Source organism: Bipolaris maydis (genome assembly GCF_028858645.1).
Source record: "Bipolaris maydis strain C4 unplaced genomic scaffold PSV08scaffold_8, whole genome shotgun sequence".
In the NCBI taxonomy this organism is placed as follows: Eukaryota; Fungi; Ascomycota; class Dothideomycetes; order Pleosporales; family Pleosporaceae; genus Bipolaris; species Bipolaris maydis.
Genome location: NW_027093864.1, coordinates 1727110 through 1740811, shown reverse-complemented (window position 1 = coordinate 1740811; position 13702 = coordinate 1727110). Strand labels below are relative to the sequence as shown.

General features: G+C 51.9%; 6 protein-coding genes across 6 annotated transcripts; 3 read left to right on the top strand and 3 right to left on the bottom strand.

Annotated features, from left to right (window-relative positions):
* Positions 1–251: 251 nt before the first annotated feature.
* Positions 252–3410, bottom strand: PSV08DRAFT_410346 (glycoside hydrolase). The gene is made up of 6 exons (XM_014217626.1): positions 3168–3410; positions 2597–3111; positions 2383–2546; positions 2144–2333; positions 1339–1674; positions 252–1253 (listed from the first exon to the last, which is right to left on the bottom strand). The coding sequence occupies exons 1-6, from the start codon at positions 3202–3204 to the stop codon at positions 336–338; spliced, it is 2160 nt and encodes a 719-aa protein (XP_014073101.1). The 5' UTR covers positions 3205–3410; the 3' UTR covers positions 252–335.
* Positions 3411–3587: 177 nt separating this feature from the next.
* Positions 3588–4814, top strand: PSV08DRAFT_391902 (uncharacterized protein). The gene is made up of 2 exons (XM_014217599.2): positions 3588–3883; positions 3969–4814. Exons 1-2 carry the CDS (start codon positions 3598–3600, stop codon positions 4715–4717), a joined length of 1035 nt encoding a protein of 344 aa, XP_014073074.1. The 5' UTR covers positions 3588–3597; the 3' UTR covers positions 4718–4814.
* Positions 4815–4911: 97 nt separating this feature from the next.
* PSV08DRAFT_371819 (uncharacterized protein) lies at positions 4912–6465 on the bottom strand (the record flags this gene model as incomplete). Its single annotated transcript, XM_014217627.1, has 4 exons — positions 4912–6000; positions 6048–6140; positions 6190–6315; positions 6367–6465. 4 exons carry the CDS (start codon positions 6463–6465, stop codon positions 4912–4914), a joined length of 1407 nt encoding a protein of 468 aa, XP_014073102.1.
* Positions 6466–8326: 1861 nt separating this feature from the next.
* On the top strand, positions 8327–9238 carry PSV08DRAFT_224981 (Pre-rRNA-processing protein TSR2-domain-containing protein). Its single transcript, XM_014217628.1, has 2 exons — positions 8327–8373; positions 8431–9238. Exons 1-2 carry the CDS (start codon positions 8346–8348, stop codon positions 8979–8981), a joined length of 579 nt encoding a protein of 192 aa, XP_014073103.1. The 5' UTR covers positions 8327–8345; the 3' UTR covers positions 8982–9238.
* A 111-nt stretch (positions 9239–9349) lies between these two features.
* On the top strand, positions 9350–10908 carry PSV08DRAFT_204250 (uncharacterized protein). The gene is made up of 3 exons (XM_014217629.2): positions 9350–9615; positions 9672–10413; positions 10475–10908. Exons 1-3 carry the CDS (start codon positions 9430–9432, stop codon positions 10888–10890), a joined length of 1344 nt encoding a protein of 447 aa, XP_014073104.1. The 5' UTR covers positions 9350–9429; the 3' UTR covers positions 10891–10908.
* A 191-nt stretch (positions 10909–11099) lies between these two features.
* On the bottom strand, positions 11100–13659 carry PSV08DRAFT_204245 (RanGTP-binding protein-domain-containing protein; the record flags this gene model as incomplete). Its single annotated transcript, XM_014217630.1, has 2 exons — positions 11100–13544; positions 13639–13659. The coding sequence occupies 2 exons, from the start codon at positions 13657–13659 to the stop codon at positions 11328–11330; spliced, it is 2238 nt and encodes a 745-aa protein (XP_014073105.1). The 3' UTR covers positions 11100–11327.
* Positions 13660–13702: the final 43 nt, after the last annotated feature.

The following is a 13702-nucleotide window of genomic DNA, read 5'->3' as shown; positions in this document are numbered from 1 at the left end:
GGATACCCACTATTTTCCTTTTTTTTTCTTCTCTTTCTCTCAAAATCAATTCAGAGATATTCTTGATGATTCGGCCATTTCCATCTATGTGCATTGTTGAAAGTCGTGGTTCTCTTGCTATATCACTAACTTGACCTGGTCTTTCAAAACCTGTGATACTTGACATCTCATATGACGTTTGAATGTTACAAAAGACTTGACACATGTTGCTACACAATGTAAATCCATCCGACATCAAGACAGGCAAATGATAATTTCATCCACTTGATTCTACTTGAGCAATACAAAAAATGGCAATCTAAACCCTCCTTCGTGCCCAAGAAGCCCCTCCCCATCTACTGTGGATAATGCTCAAACAAAAACCCGGCGGCCAACTCGACATTCCCGTCGGTAGCATTCAACGCAGCAACAGCTTCATGCCGCTGAAACCCCAGCACGACCAACTTCTGCACCTCTTCATCGGGCCACGGGGCACTTGCCTGGGGCAGCCGCGTAACCATACTCCGTATCTGATCCGCGGTGACATTCTGCAACGGGCGATTCGTATGCTGCGTCTGCATCTCAGTCTCCTCAGTCCTCAGCGCCCTCCCGAGCGCAGCCACCCAACCCGCCTGCACCGTCTCACACCCTTTCCCACCGTCTAGCTCTGCCACATGGACGATATCCGCATCGCAATCACCGGCGTTGAAGTACTCCCAGCCCATGACGCCGCCAAACCCTTTGCCCACATTGCGGTACTTGTCACGCAGCACGGCACAGTTGCGTGCGAGAGTCGCAAGCGAAACGTGGCCTGCGCCGTTGCCCGGGTTTGTTACTACGCCCATGACTACGCGTTCGGGCTTCCAGCCCGCGGCGACAATGGCGTCGTACCAGAGAGTACTCGCCGCGTCGCCCCATCCGCAGTAGAACTGCGTATTGTACCACGCCACCTCTCGCCCAAAGACACTGCATTCGAGCTCTGGGTAGCTGAAGCCGCTGAGGTGCGGCAGCGTGGGGTGGAGCGGGTTGGGGCTGGGTCCCGAGGCGAGCATGGGGCGGGGCGGGCGGAGATGCGCTGGGATCTTGGGGTCGGGCACGAGAGCTGTGGCGACGGGCGCGAGGGTGATGAGGAAGTGCTGGCCAAAGTCGGATCGGAGCCGCGAGATGAGGCGTGTGACTGTGGACAAGGGGATTTCTTCTTCCACGTCGAGGTCGAGGCCTGAGAGCTTGTAGCGCGAGATGATGGCGTGGAGGGGGGTGTAGTGGGCTTCGAACTATGGGCAGGGGGGGAACATGTTTTAGTTACTTAGTTACTCAAGAGGTCTTTTTTTTTGAAAGAAACAACAAGGGAGGTCGTACACTCTCGTCGTCGCCGCTTAATCTCTCATAGCTGCCTTTTGCTGCTCCGCCCAGCATGCCGAGCACCTTGACCCCGCTCCCTTGCAACCAGTTCACCTCACCCCATAGCTGATCGTACCGCGTATCGTCTGGCCGATGGTCGTTTAGTGTAATGTTGCCCGCCCCCTCGTTGAGATGGATGGCTGCGATAATGACATGGGTGATGCCCGTGTTGTTGGTCATCAACGGTAGTAACGAGTGGTAGTTGCCCTGTGAATCGTGAAACGTCTGGTGGTATACAATAAGCCGAGGGCCAGTTCCCGGGGGAAGTAACTTTGGTGCTGACGAAGCCATGACCTAAGAGACAACGTCGTCGCAACTGTCAAGGGATGGGCCTGGTAGGTGGATGCATGTCTACACCCAACGCGTGCCATAGGGCTGAAGTGGGGCAGACACGCTACGTCATAGCGCACTCGCAACACCAAAGGGCAGGGTCTCGATGCATTCTTATTTGTCGACATTCACATGTGTAGGCGATCCAATCATATAGAGTATAGTGCTAGTGTAACATTTGATGCATGTGCTCTCGTAACATATCCCGTCCTAAACGCCGCTTGCTGTCCGATGAGGTACAGCCCTAATCCTTGTATCCAGAACATAGCGGGAATCTCATGTAGACACTAACGTCTCGTGTGCTCTGCAACAATTGTGCAAGCCACCAAAATTGCGTCACAGTCGTAGCATCCTCCAGGGACCGCTAGTGGTAACCGTTGCTGTACTCGTGGCGCGTGTCGCCGTTCATTCCGCCAAAGTAGGGATGGATGACCGTTTGTTTGGCCGAAATGCGGCCAGCGGGGTCATATACAAGGAGCGCATCAAGCAGGTCAAGGCCCACCTCGTCAAGGTTGGTGACAATGTTTGCAATATCCGTCTTGGCCCACTTAGGGAATGAGGGCTTGAAGTCAGGGAAGGACGTCACACCAGGCCAATCCTGCTCGCTGGGTGTACCGAGAATACTGGTCTTTGTTAGCAATCACAGGTCTTGTGCAAGGGATGTGCACATACCGGAAGATCTTGAAGATCTCATCAATCTCAGAGTCACCGGGGAAGAGAGGCTTGCGTGTGCACATCTCAGCAAAGATGCATCCAACAGACCACATGTCTACACCAGTCGAGTACTGGCGGCCACCGAGCAGAATCTCCGGGGAGCGGTACCATAGCGTAACAACCTACTTTGGGTCAGAAAAGGGGCCTTGATTGTATATGCCAACCACCGTACCTCGTGAGTGTATGTTCGTAGTGGCACACCAAAAGCACGAGCCAGACCAAAATCCGCCAACTTGAGATTGCACTCCTTGTCAATCAACAGATTCTGGGGCTTGAGATCGCGGTGGAGCACTCGGTGAGCATGGCAGTACCGGACGCCCTGGCAAAGCTGCATCATAAACTTCTTTACAGTCTTGTCGTCCATGTTCAGTGTCTGGCCGGCAAGACCAGAGCCTTCAGGCAGAGCCTTGCCTCGTCCACCCATGCTGACTGGCAATGCCTCCATGTATTTCTTCAGATCAAGGTCAAGGAACTCGAAGACGAGGTAGAGCTTGTGACCATCGGCGTGAACGATATTCAGCAGGCGGACAATGTTGGGGTCGTTCATCTCCTTGAGTAGGGAGATCTCGCGGATGGCAGTCGAGGGCACGCCCTCATCTTCGGCTTCGAGACGGATCTTCTTGAGGGCGACAATGCGTTGGTCCTTTGTGGTCAGGTCGCGGGCCTTGTACACGACACCATAGGTTCCTGGCAGGCGTTAGTAAAAACAATCAGGCCTATCTCCGGAACAGATGCCCCCATACCCTCTCCAACCTTTTCCAACTTTTGGTAGTTCTCCATGGTGGCGGACTGCCGATTGCGGATGTTTCAGACGACAAGCGGTCAGACGTGTTTGTTTAGCCGCGTCCGAGATGGGCAGTGTAGTAGCAGATGAGAGTCTTGTATTTGGACAATCTCCCGTGACGTTTACCTGTGGTTAGTAGTCGTGAGGGAGCGAGGGCGGAGCCGCTGCGAGGGTCACGAAGCGGGAGAGAGGGTTTGGCGTTGGTGTTTGTGCATGGGAATTTCAGAGAGGGTAAACACCTCGCCGCATCGGGCAACGCGCCGCCATCAGCCGCAAACGCGAGATTAGTCAATGGCTCACTGGCCCCCCCTGTCCCCCACAATCCCTTACATGTGCCATTGCCCGTTGGTTGCCTGTGTTTGCAGTCTTCACGACATCTCTAGGCCAGGATGCATGATCTCGATCCCCATGAGCGGCCGCCAGACGGCATACGCAATGTCTACAAGAAGTATCAAAAAATGAAGTTGGATGCATTGAACAATGACCCGGACATTGTTGATCTGGCGAGCCATGACGCCTCTGCATCGACCACCAACACTAAAGTCCATGTCGTCAAAGAGTACGCCACCAAAGACTTGACCGCTATTTTCCAGGCTTTTGCTGGCCAAGGAGTAGCCCTGGATGATATGACTATTCCCGACTCAGTGCCAGTCTACGAGCACGATGACATGCCAGGTAGGAAACACCTGCATTTCACTCGCCATCTTTAAAAAAAACTCCCAAATTTCACATTCTGCCTCCAGCCCTGACAAAAAGGTAGGTCTCCACATCATCCCCAGTCTCCTCCCCGCAGAAATTCAATCCATCCTCTTATCCCGTCTGCTCCACCGGGACCTCTCGTCCCCAGCTCATCTCACAAACATCCACACTCACTACACCATCACTTACCCACCGTCCCACTCCTCTTTCTTCTCCATCACCCCTTCCTCCCCCACTACCATCACCGCACCCCTTGACCCCACAGTCCACAAACCCCTCTCCATCGCCCAGCTGCTCAATAAGAAGCTGCGTTGGACAACGCTGGGTGGCCAGTATGATTGGACTGCAAAACAGTATCCTCCAACGCCTCCACCACCGTTTCCTGAGGATACTAAAGGGATGCTGGAATCCCTGTTTCCCGGTACGAAAGCTGAAGCTGCGATTGTTAATTTGTATTCGCCAGGCGATACGCTGAGTGTGCATCGCGACGTCGCTGAGACTAGCTCTACGGGACTCATCAGCGTGAGCTTGGGATGCGATGCTATATTTGTCCTTGGTACCTCGCATGTTCAGGGCGACAGCGGCGAGGTGCGTGATAAGGTTCTAACGCTGAGGTTGAGGTCTGGTAGTGCGGTTTATATGAGTGGGCCCTCCCGGTTTGTCTGGCATGGTGTTCCACAGATCGTGGCTGGGACGTGCCCTGATTATCTAAAATTATGGCCTGGCGAGCAGACTGGAGAGTATCAAGACTGGGCTGGATGGATGGCGAACAAGAGGGTCAATCTAAACGTGCGGCAAATGTGGGATTGATGCTTGAACTGAGATATTCATTGATACGTAAAAAGCGTATTGGCATTATTAGGGTTGGGGGTATAGCACGATTGCATCTGTGTATGAGGGGGTATGTGTATACGCAGTAAAAGCCAACATGTCAACAAGCAACATTCAGCCGATTCTCTTTCCAAGAACCTGTTCAGCCCTTGGACACGACACCAGTTATCCGTCTAATTCTTGACTGTCGCAGCAGGCGCGGGAGTTGTGGCGCTAGCAGGCACAGCAGAGCCTGGAGCGGATCCAGTCTTTTCCAGTCCCTGTGTATGAAGGGGAGCAGGTTGCTTGTCGACTGGTGAAATGGGGCTAGTAGGTACGCTGGCGTCAGGCGCCTCAGCAGTAACCGTACCCGCAGCCTGGCGAATTACCTCCCACCACTGTTGTGCAGCCTGTGGCGTGTGTGCCTTGAATCCCACCTCGTGCGTCATGGAGAAGGCTCCACCAATCTTGCCCTTTGACACATCTTTGCCCTTTACGTTGAACTTCTGGCCATTGACTGCACCAACAATACAGTCAGGAAGATACAGAGATAATTCTGGAGTGGGATCCTTGGCAAAGTCATCGTCCGTCTTGAACTCGTGCAGGAACTTGGATGGCGTCACAACATAGTAGTTTGTATCATAGGAGCGCATAATCTTGCCCCTCTTTTCGAGTGAGCCTGAAATTAGAGGCTTAGTCGCGTTGTGGTGTTGATTGGGGAAGGTGATGTCTGCCAGAGTTCGTGCAGGAGCAGAGGGGTCGATGAGAACGTTGTTGTTGCGCTGGATGAAGCCGTTCCATTCAAAGTCGAGAGGAATGCGCTGAGACGTGCCAACCATGTCTCCGTACGCCGCTTTAGTGTGCTCGGCCTGTGTGGTGACCACTTGCAGGAATTGGCCCATACCATGTTGAATCTCCTGGATGATGTGGGCTTCAAACTGTGCGAATGAGTTTTGCACAGCGATGAGGTCTTGTCGGTTGTTGTTTTCTTCCTGGACCTGCTTGTACAGACGGTGGTTGATCCCACGTTTTAGAATGTAGGGGTCGTCGGTAGCCTTCATCTGACTGCCACTATGCGAGTCAAATGCGGCAGCATGTTGTCCGAGAAGCTCGATGTGCTTCTGAGTGAGCAGGCGAGCCTTGTCGACTGCCTTGCTGCCTTTGCCAGCGCCCTTTGTCAGCTCCTTGCTCTTGTTCTTGATTTCGCTGTGTAGACGCTCGAAGATAGGGAGGATGGCACTCTTGAGTTGCTTGGCTGTCTCATAGTGTTGATTGGAGATTCCCTAGCGCTGTCAGTAGAGCCCAGTTATCTCCTGGTGGAACAACATACCTGGGTGTTTGATCGGATGTTTTCAAACATGCCTGCAACACCACCAAGCGACTGGTCAAAGTGGTGGCCCTCCTTCAGTGGGTCTTTTACCGTCTGAATCATGTCAGCGTGAGTGTGGAAGGGATGCACATGCAGCACCAACCTTCAAAACCCGCTCATACTCCTTGCCGTGTGCATGGTTGGTCTTTTCGGTCGCGGTAATGTAATCTTCAAGGTAGCCGACTGCATGTTTCCAGGCTTGTAGCCGCTCTGCAAAGAGTCTGGTGACCTATGTATTTGTTAGTGATTTGTATGTTGGAATGGACTTGCAGCAGCTCACCTCCGAGGTGTCTTCTCCTGGAATGGCATCATCGTCGCCTGAGCGATTGGTGAATGTGCGCGATGGCATTTCACTCGTGGCAGAGGTGGGCGCCGACATTGTGCGTGTAGCGTAATAATATGTACAGATAGGAATTGAAAGTGTTTGAGGAGGGGCGTGAAAGTGAACGCGCTTAGGAGAAGCGTAGGGGTATTATGAGCTCCACGCCGCTCTAACTGGATTCGGTCCGGTTGAAGTGGGGTGTGCGTGCACTGGGGGTGAGATATGCAGGTATTCTCGTACAAAACAGTGGATCCCCATGCAGATAGTTGTCAATCGTGCAAAATCAGGGTCCAGCGAGAGGATTCGAGATGGATTTAAGCTCTTGAGCTCCAATCCAGGTCGACGCTTGGACTGTAGGGAGAAGCAGGGCACTCTGGGTCTAGCTACGCCCATGACGTCAACGCTGGCAACTTTGGACGCCATCTCCGCGATATAGCTCGCGATCTACACAACTATCCCTGAACAGATCCCGCGATGTGCTTTGGTTTGCCATCTGCCGTCGGTGTCCACCACACTCGTATGACGCAAGACTATGACTTCAGTGGCATAAGGGGGGACAATCTCCCACTCCCCTGGCCATTGAAGAATGGTTCGCTAAAAAACACAGCCTCATGAAATAGCAGTCCAGCCACAAATTGGCAATTGTGCTCCTCTAGCGTGCCTTAGCATGCACTACTACGTATCTCCTTACGGCCCGACGATGCTACCGTGCCATAGCCGACTTCGTTATGAACTTGATGGTGCTTCTTGATTTCCAAAAATGGCGGGGCACTCACTCACCCGGCATGCCAAGCTTTATGTCTTTGGGGACCTTTGTGCTTCGTATTTGGTGTAATTTTGCAGCAGAAAGTAGTGTCTTATAACCAGACATTTATTTATTCTGTGCTATATATCCTTAGACTGTAAAGGTATAATTTTTGTCAATGCTTGTGGATTGCACTATCTACTAGTTCACAATCGTTCATTGCCGACCCAACACTATCGTTTGAGCCGAGTAAAGACAATAAGTTTAATTTAAAGCTGAGGCCTAAGAGCTTTTAGTCAACAACCAGCTCCTAAGAAATAAAACCACTCCATCGTACGTACACAAAGCTACCTTTTGTGCACTGTACAAGGCCAAGTTAAGATGATTTTATTAGGATAGGTAGGTGGAAAATGCGCTCTGAGGCGTTGTTTTTATTTTGAACGACAGTAGGTCATTCCTACTAACATAACATGCAATCTTGGATAAAAGAGAACTCTAGCATAGTTTGATATATCTGAAAATAGTACTTAGATAGAATTTGGATTGCTACGCTCGACAACGATGATAGTTGTTCTAGCTATCGTAGCTATTCCGGCTGTCTCGATCTTAGCTTCTGTCGCTACGTTGAAACTTTACATCTTTGCTTTCCGAGGCAATCCTGCTACCAGTCGATGGCTTCTTGTTTCCCTTTAATTTAATGGGGGAACTAAACTGCCCCCACTAATTATGCGATTATAGCAGATAGGTAAGCTGCGCAGATTCAACTAAAATATAATGAAGTCGACAGCTAGGTTGGCAGATAAGGCATCTATGCTCATCAGTGATAGCGAACCTCTCAATTTTACATAAAGCAATAAGGCTATGGTCGGTTCGTCTGTGAGCCATGTTACAATGCAAAGCCATATGAAGTCTAGATAGGCTGACTGACTACGGCGCATGCAATGCGCCACCATGTCAAACAAGTGAGTCGACCTACTAGTCAAACTCACCATCTTTTATTGGATTACACTTATTGAGTATCTTTTCTTGTAAGGATGACTGCATTATGCAAGCACTCAGCCGATGCGCATCACGTTTCCATTTGTGGCAAAGGAAATGGAGGGGTTGCTTATCGATAAGAATTTCAAAAAGTTATCCCAGAGTGACGCAAACTCGCGCTCAGTGATTCTTCGCAACAAACATCCCACCCAACATGACTTCGGTATTCGGGCCCATCGCTGGTGAGTAGAGAAAAAAATTACGTGTGCATGGACATGTCTGACAACTTCTTCGTCCAGAGGAACACCAAGAAAAGTTCGATCTCGGCATCTGGCACGCGCTCTTCAACTGGGCCAACCTTACCATCGCCGTACAAAACCAATGGGGCGGTCCTGATTCTTCAGAAAAGCGCGACTGGCTTGCAGGCCAGATTTCAGAGCGTTTTGCAGCAGAGCCCCTGACCGATGCGGAAGATGTGGAAATTATGCTTCTGCAGGTCCTCGAGGATGAATTTGGTGTGCGAGTAGAAGACGATACCGAAGTCGTAGTCGCGCGTGAAATTATGACAATACGGAAGGAAATTGGCGAGGGCAGTACCGCAACGGTAGATGCGCTGCAGAAGAAGTGGGAGGCGAGAAAAGGAAAAGAGGTTGCGACTGGCAGTGTAAACGTCAAGGAGACCAACCAAGAGGGCGAGTGGGATAGTGTGGATGAGGAGAGTGACGAAGACGACGACGACACCGAGATGACGGATGCGCCTGCGCTCGTGCCCGCAAAGCCAAAGACCAAGCCGGAGCCAGAGGTTGACGAAGATGGTTTCACCACAGTTGTTGGCAAGAAGAAGAGGTGAGAGGAGGCATGATTGCGATGAAGAAGAACCATGCGCATCCATCATAGACAAGGCGTTGCCTGGCGGAGGCGGGTCCGCGAACAGTGCTCATGGCAGATTATGTGATAGGCGTGCTATGTACAACGTGGCCGCCAACTACCATGTTGGATAGAGCGGGATGATATACTCTAGGGACTTTAAAAAACGAATCTAAATACAAGTGCCATATCAGCTGTCTTGCACTATCGTCACATGACACGTTGGTGCTGTTTTGTGTTGATGCATGGTGGCCTTGTACCTGACTGCGCACATACGCACCCGAAAGCTAGCGCATTGGCTTGCGGAGCATCATGCATGGCCCCGCTCGTACTGCTCTGAACCCTTGATGCAGCTGACCAACGACTCATATCCTTAACCTCACCGCCTGCACACCTTTGTACTATCGCTCCTCTTCTGGAGCATCGTAGCCATGGATTCCGCCTACGACCACATCCAGGAGGAGAGCTACCCCACCAAGCAGTCCACAGGCGGAGAGAGCACCCACAGCGAGACGGCCAACAACTTCAACGCCGAGTTCCAGGATGCGTACAAGGCCATATCAAGCAGTCCATGGGCGGCGAGACTAGGAGGCTTCTTGGGCAATGTGAAGAAGCAGGTAAGTTGCATGAAGAGCGAATCGGGACGACCAGCCGCTGACACCACGCGACATAGGGTGAGCAGTACTACGATAATGCGAGCAAGCAATATGCGCCCTTGACCAAGAACGCGACAGCGAGCGTCTCCAACATTATCAGCCATGCCCGAAAGATTTCCCTTCAGCCTAGCGAATCGTCGGCCTCCAGATCCGTCCCTTCCGGGCAAGATGACCCTGCAGAGAAGGCAAAGGAAGAGATAGAGGCACATCCGGATCGCCCCGAGTCTCTGGTTGCAGATGTCGTCAAGGAAGCAGAGGGAATGCTGGCGATCTTCAGGTCCGAAGCTGCGAAGCGTCTCAAGGACGTTGAGAAGGCAGAAGATGCGGCCGACGAAGCCCTCCTCAAGTTTGGCACCAATATCCGCAACTTCCTCCGTGACGCCGTTACTATTGCACCACCCGAGTCTGGCTCTGAAGCCGCCAAGAACGGCGATGTTCTTTTCGAGTCCAAGGACAGCAGCGGAAAGAAGGTCGTCCATGCTACGCGCTTTGATGCCCAACTCCACGTGATCCACTCGACTCTCGACTCTTTCCTCAAAGACCCCGCTAGCCCGGAGTGGGAAAAGTGGAAGGCCTCGTTCGACGCGGAAACCAAGACAGATGCTATTGCTAAGGATTTGGAGAAGCACGAGGAGTTGAGGAGTGCCATGGAGAAGTGCGTCCCAGAGAAGGTGGAGTACAAGGTTTTTTGGTGCAGGTACTACTTCCTGCGCCGCGTCATTGAGAGTGAAGAACAAAGAAGGAGAGAGATGCTCAAGGGTATGTCATCAAAGAATATGATCTGTGCTGCAAAATAATGTATAGCGCTAACACCAACCAGCTTCCACATCCGTCCCCGACGAAGAGGTCGCATGGGACGAAGACTCCGAGGAAGAAGAGGATGACGATGAGGATGAAGATGATGAAGAAGAGGAATCCGAAGAAGACTCGGATGACGATGACGAAGATGAAGACTCAGACGACAACACAACTGTGGCTGCCACCTCCAAACCCACAGCAACTACACCCAAGCCCGTTTCCAAGGACCTTGCCGCCTCAGTCAATACCCTCAAGCCCACAAGCGAAACTAAAGCACCAGCCACCCAACCGCGCCGCTCCAATGATGAGAAGAGCGTGGCCGACAGCGATGCCAGTTACGATCTTGTGAGCGGGGCAACCAGCCGCGCACCAGGAAGCCCCCAGAACGACAAGAAGAAGGCGGTTGCCGAGGAGAGCGACGAGGAGGATTGGGAGTAAATGCTCTCTTTTCTTTCAAACTGTGGTGGAAGGCGATGGCACGGCGGGGATATCACTATCGGATCGGAATATGGGCGTTTATTGGCGTTTCTTCAAACCCGGGTTCCCTTGGGGGAACGGTAGTTTAGGGTTTACTACTTCCAATGAGGAATACGGGGTACATGATAGTTAAATGTGTATGCTCCCCATTGGGGGGGGGTTTTTTTTTTAAAAAAAATGCTTGTGTTGCGCCCTTGTTCTATGCTGTGATATTTCTATGTAATTCTATGCCGAGCCATTGAGAATAGTGGAAAGTGGTATAAAACGCCCCCCGCCTCGTATGTAGCTTATGATGACTGACTTGTTACAAATTTTCATGAAAAAGCAGCTTGCTTGCATCGTCCATCCCATCTCATTCTGCATATCGTGCGTAATTATTTCCCACTCAATGCCATCATCTACCTCTCTACAGTTCCCGGCGGCGTATCCGGCGGTGCACTGCCTCTGAACGAGTGTCCTCTAGATACAACCTCGTGCGGGTGGCGCGAAGGAGCCGGAGCGCGGAAACTAGGCTGCTTGAGTGTCTTCAGTTGACCACCAGGCTGGGTCGTCGCTCGACGCAATAGCGGACTTGGCGATGCCATGTTTCCGTGCGACATACCCGACCGACTTGAACTCGATACATCGACTGCGGAATATGCTGCATGGGCGTTCGAAACAGGTGTCGCACTGTAAGTCGAAGACGAGGGCCCCGGTGTACCTGGGCGAGAGCGTGAATACGCAGGTGAAGAGCGCCGGGCAATTGGATACCCATCATAATCGTATGATGGGTTGGCGCCATCTTCTCCTGGAGTTGCTGGGTCGCACCCGTCATGTAACTCGTGTTCAAGGTAGTCCTCGCCCCGGCGCTTGATTGGGCTTTCGTCGTAGGGATCAAATCCGACTCGCATGCGGGCTTCACGGCGCACACGGCGTCGCATCTCGGCATCGCCGCCTGCACCTACTGTGCTGCTATCCGATAAGAAGAAGTTTAGGAATTCATCTGGGATGGCGAGGTGGGATGATTGTTGGAATTGCTGTAATGCAGTCAAGCGAATGAGCATTTCCAAGAGTGATAACGAAGTTTTGATAGTGGGCAGGCTTGTTGGCGCAGCTTGCGTGTACTGTGGTACGGGCGCTGAGACCTTCTCCGGTGACGGAATGATTTGATTATGTGGCGTGGACTTTGGTGAGTCTGTGGGTGTGCTGGATTGTAGATTAAGGTTTGAGAAGCGACCGAGGAAAGAGGAAGAGTCTGAACGGTCGTCGTGGACTGACCGATCGGCTGGAGTAGGCGATGAGACCTCTTCTTCCAAGTCCTCTGTCTCATCGACCTCTGAATCGGACAATGGGTCTTCAGTGTACACCTCAAAGGCCATCCATTCTAGATCCAGAGTGGGAGGTAGACGCCAGGGATATCTTGGCTGTTCTGACTCTTGTGGAGCTGATGGTTCTGGGTTTGGAGTTGATTCGCGTCGCAGTTGGTCTTCGAGCTGACTTTGCTCTAGATCTGATTCATCGCCGCCGATAGTATGGGAATCATCGGATTCGTAATTAGCATCGTCCGTATCTCGCTCCATCATGCGCCGCGGGGGTGCTGCATTGACGTCTCTCTTGAGTAGCAAGATGGGGTTGTTGCTCTTGCCGTCAGCACCAATGTTAAGAATCTTGCCGGTATCGGCATAGAAGATTTTGGCAACTTCGTGGATGGGTATGATCTCTCTGACACCAGCTTCACGAATGCCGTCATAGGGCTCGGGCTGTGGCTCGCCATCTTCGTACTCGTGCATGCGGCCGTCGTCCAAGTCCTCAACGATGAGCAGCTGATATGCAAATTCCTGCAAAAAACTTTCAGATGGTATATGACGGTGGCTTGATTCATCAGCTCGGCTACTATCTTGTCCAAAAGGTTTAGGGTAGTCGTAAACGTTGTCCAGCGGCACCCTCATGAGTGTGACACGGGCCTTGTGCATGACTTCTTTCCAAGTCGTCTCGCGCAAATCTTCTTCGTGAGGTCTGTTTGCATGACCAGAGAACAACATGTACATGGATAGGGTAAATGTTGGTCCAATTTGCTGGGCTCTAGGCTTGTTTGCACAGTACTGCATGTCACCAGAGGTAAGGAAAGTACTTGCTTGCAGCAGCCTTGACGGCGACACTGTAGCTGGTAGCGTTGTGGAGAGGTTGACACCAGATGTGGTGATGGCAAGGTTGATTAGCGGCACTGCATCCTCGATGCGCTCCAACAGTCGCTTCATGTCTCCAATAATCACTTTAAGTTCGATGATGTTTTGGTCGCGTGACTTTGCTCTCGAGCTCCCTCTCCTGGTGAGCTGTTCCTCGGCCACGGCCTTCTCAACTCGACTGCCTAGTGTTTGGATTTCCCACCGCAGCGACTTGGTCAGGCCAACGGCGGATTCCAGCGATGTGTTGCCACGTGCTGCAATTAATTCGATCATGTCGATGGCAGGGGAAATGATGTTGATTTTGGAATCCAACCTCATCTGTAGGGCAGCGAGCTCCTGCTTCTCTTGGCCATCGACAGTCTTCATCAGACGGCCACACTGCTTGAGTGCATAGTGACTGGTGATTGCTATGCCGCTTCTGATGGCATAGCTCATAGCCTGCTGCGTGACCTGGCATATGGTCAGTTTGCTGACAGCGAGAGGGAACGAACATGCAGCTCTACGGTCATCTGTAGGCGTATGAAGAGTCGGAAGACAGCCATACCTTTGAGAGTAGGACATCCATCTTGACCAATAAAGATGAGCGTCGCCTGGAGGATTACTATGCG

Coding starts and splice junctions, on each gene's coding strand:
- PSV08DRAFT_224981 (XM_014217628.1), top strand. CDS start 8,346: ATGACTTCGGTATTCGGGCCCATCGCTG. Junction 8,374..8,430: donor GGTATTCGGGCCCATCGCTG/GTGAGTAGAGAA, acceptor TTCTTCGTCCAG/AGGAACACCAAGAAAAGTTC.
- PSV08DRAFT_204250 (XM_014217629.2), top strand. CDS start 9,430: ATGGATTCCGCCTACGACCACATCCAGGAGGAGAGCTACCCCACCAAG. Junction 9,616..9,671: donor TGGGCAATGTGAAGAAGCAG/GTAAGTTGCATG, acceptor CACGCGACATAG/GGTGAGCAGTACTACGATAA. Junction 10,414..10,474: donor AAGGAGAGAGATGCTCAAGG/GTATGTCATCAA, acceptor AACACCAACCAG/CTTCCACATCCGTCCCCGAC.
- PSV08DRAFT_410346 (XM_014217626.1), bottom strand. CDS start 3,204: ATGGAGAACTACCAAAAGTTGGAAAAGGTTGGAGAGG. Junction 2,334..2,382: donor GAGATCTTCAAGATCTTCCG/GTATGTGCACAT, acceptor AACAAAGACCAG/TATTCTCGGTACACCCAGCG. Junction 1,675..2,143: donor GCATTTCGGCCAAACAAACG/GTCATCCATCCC, acceptor GTTGTCTCTTAG/GTCATGGCTTCGTCAGCACC.
- PSV08DRAFT_391902 (XM_014217599.2), top strand. CDS start 3,598: ATGCATGATCTCGATCCCCATGAGCGGCCGCCAGACGGCATACGCAAT. Junction 3,884..3,968: donor CGAGCACGATGACATGCCAG/GTAGGAAACACC, acceptor ACAAAAAGGTAG/GTCTCCACATCATCCCCAGT.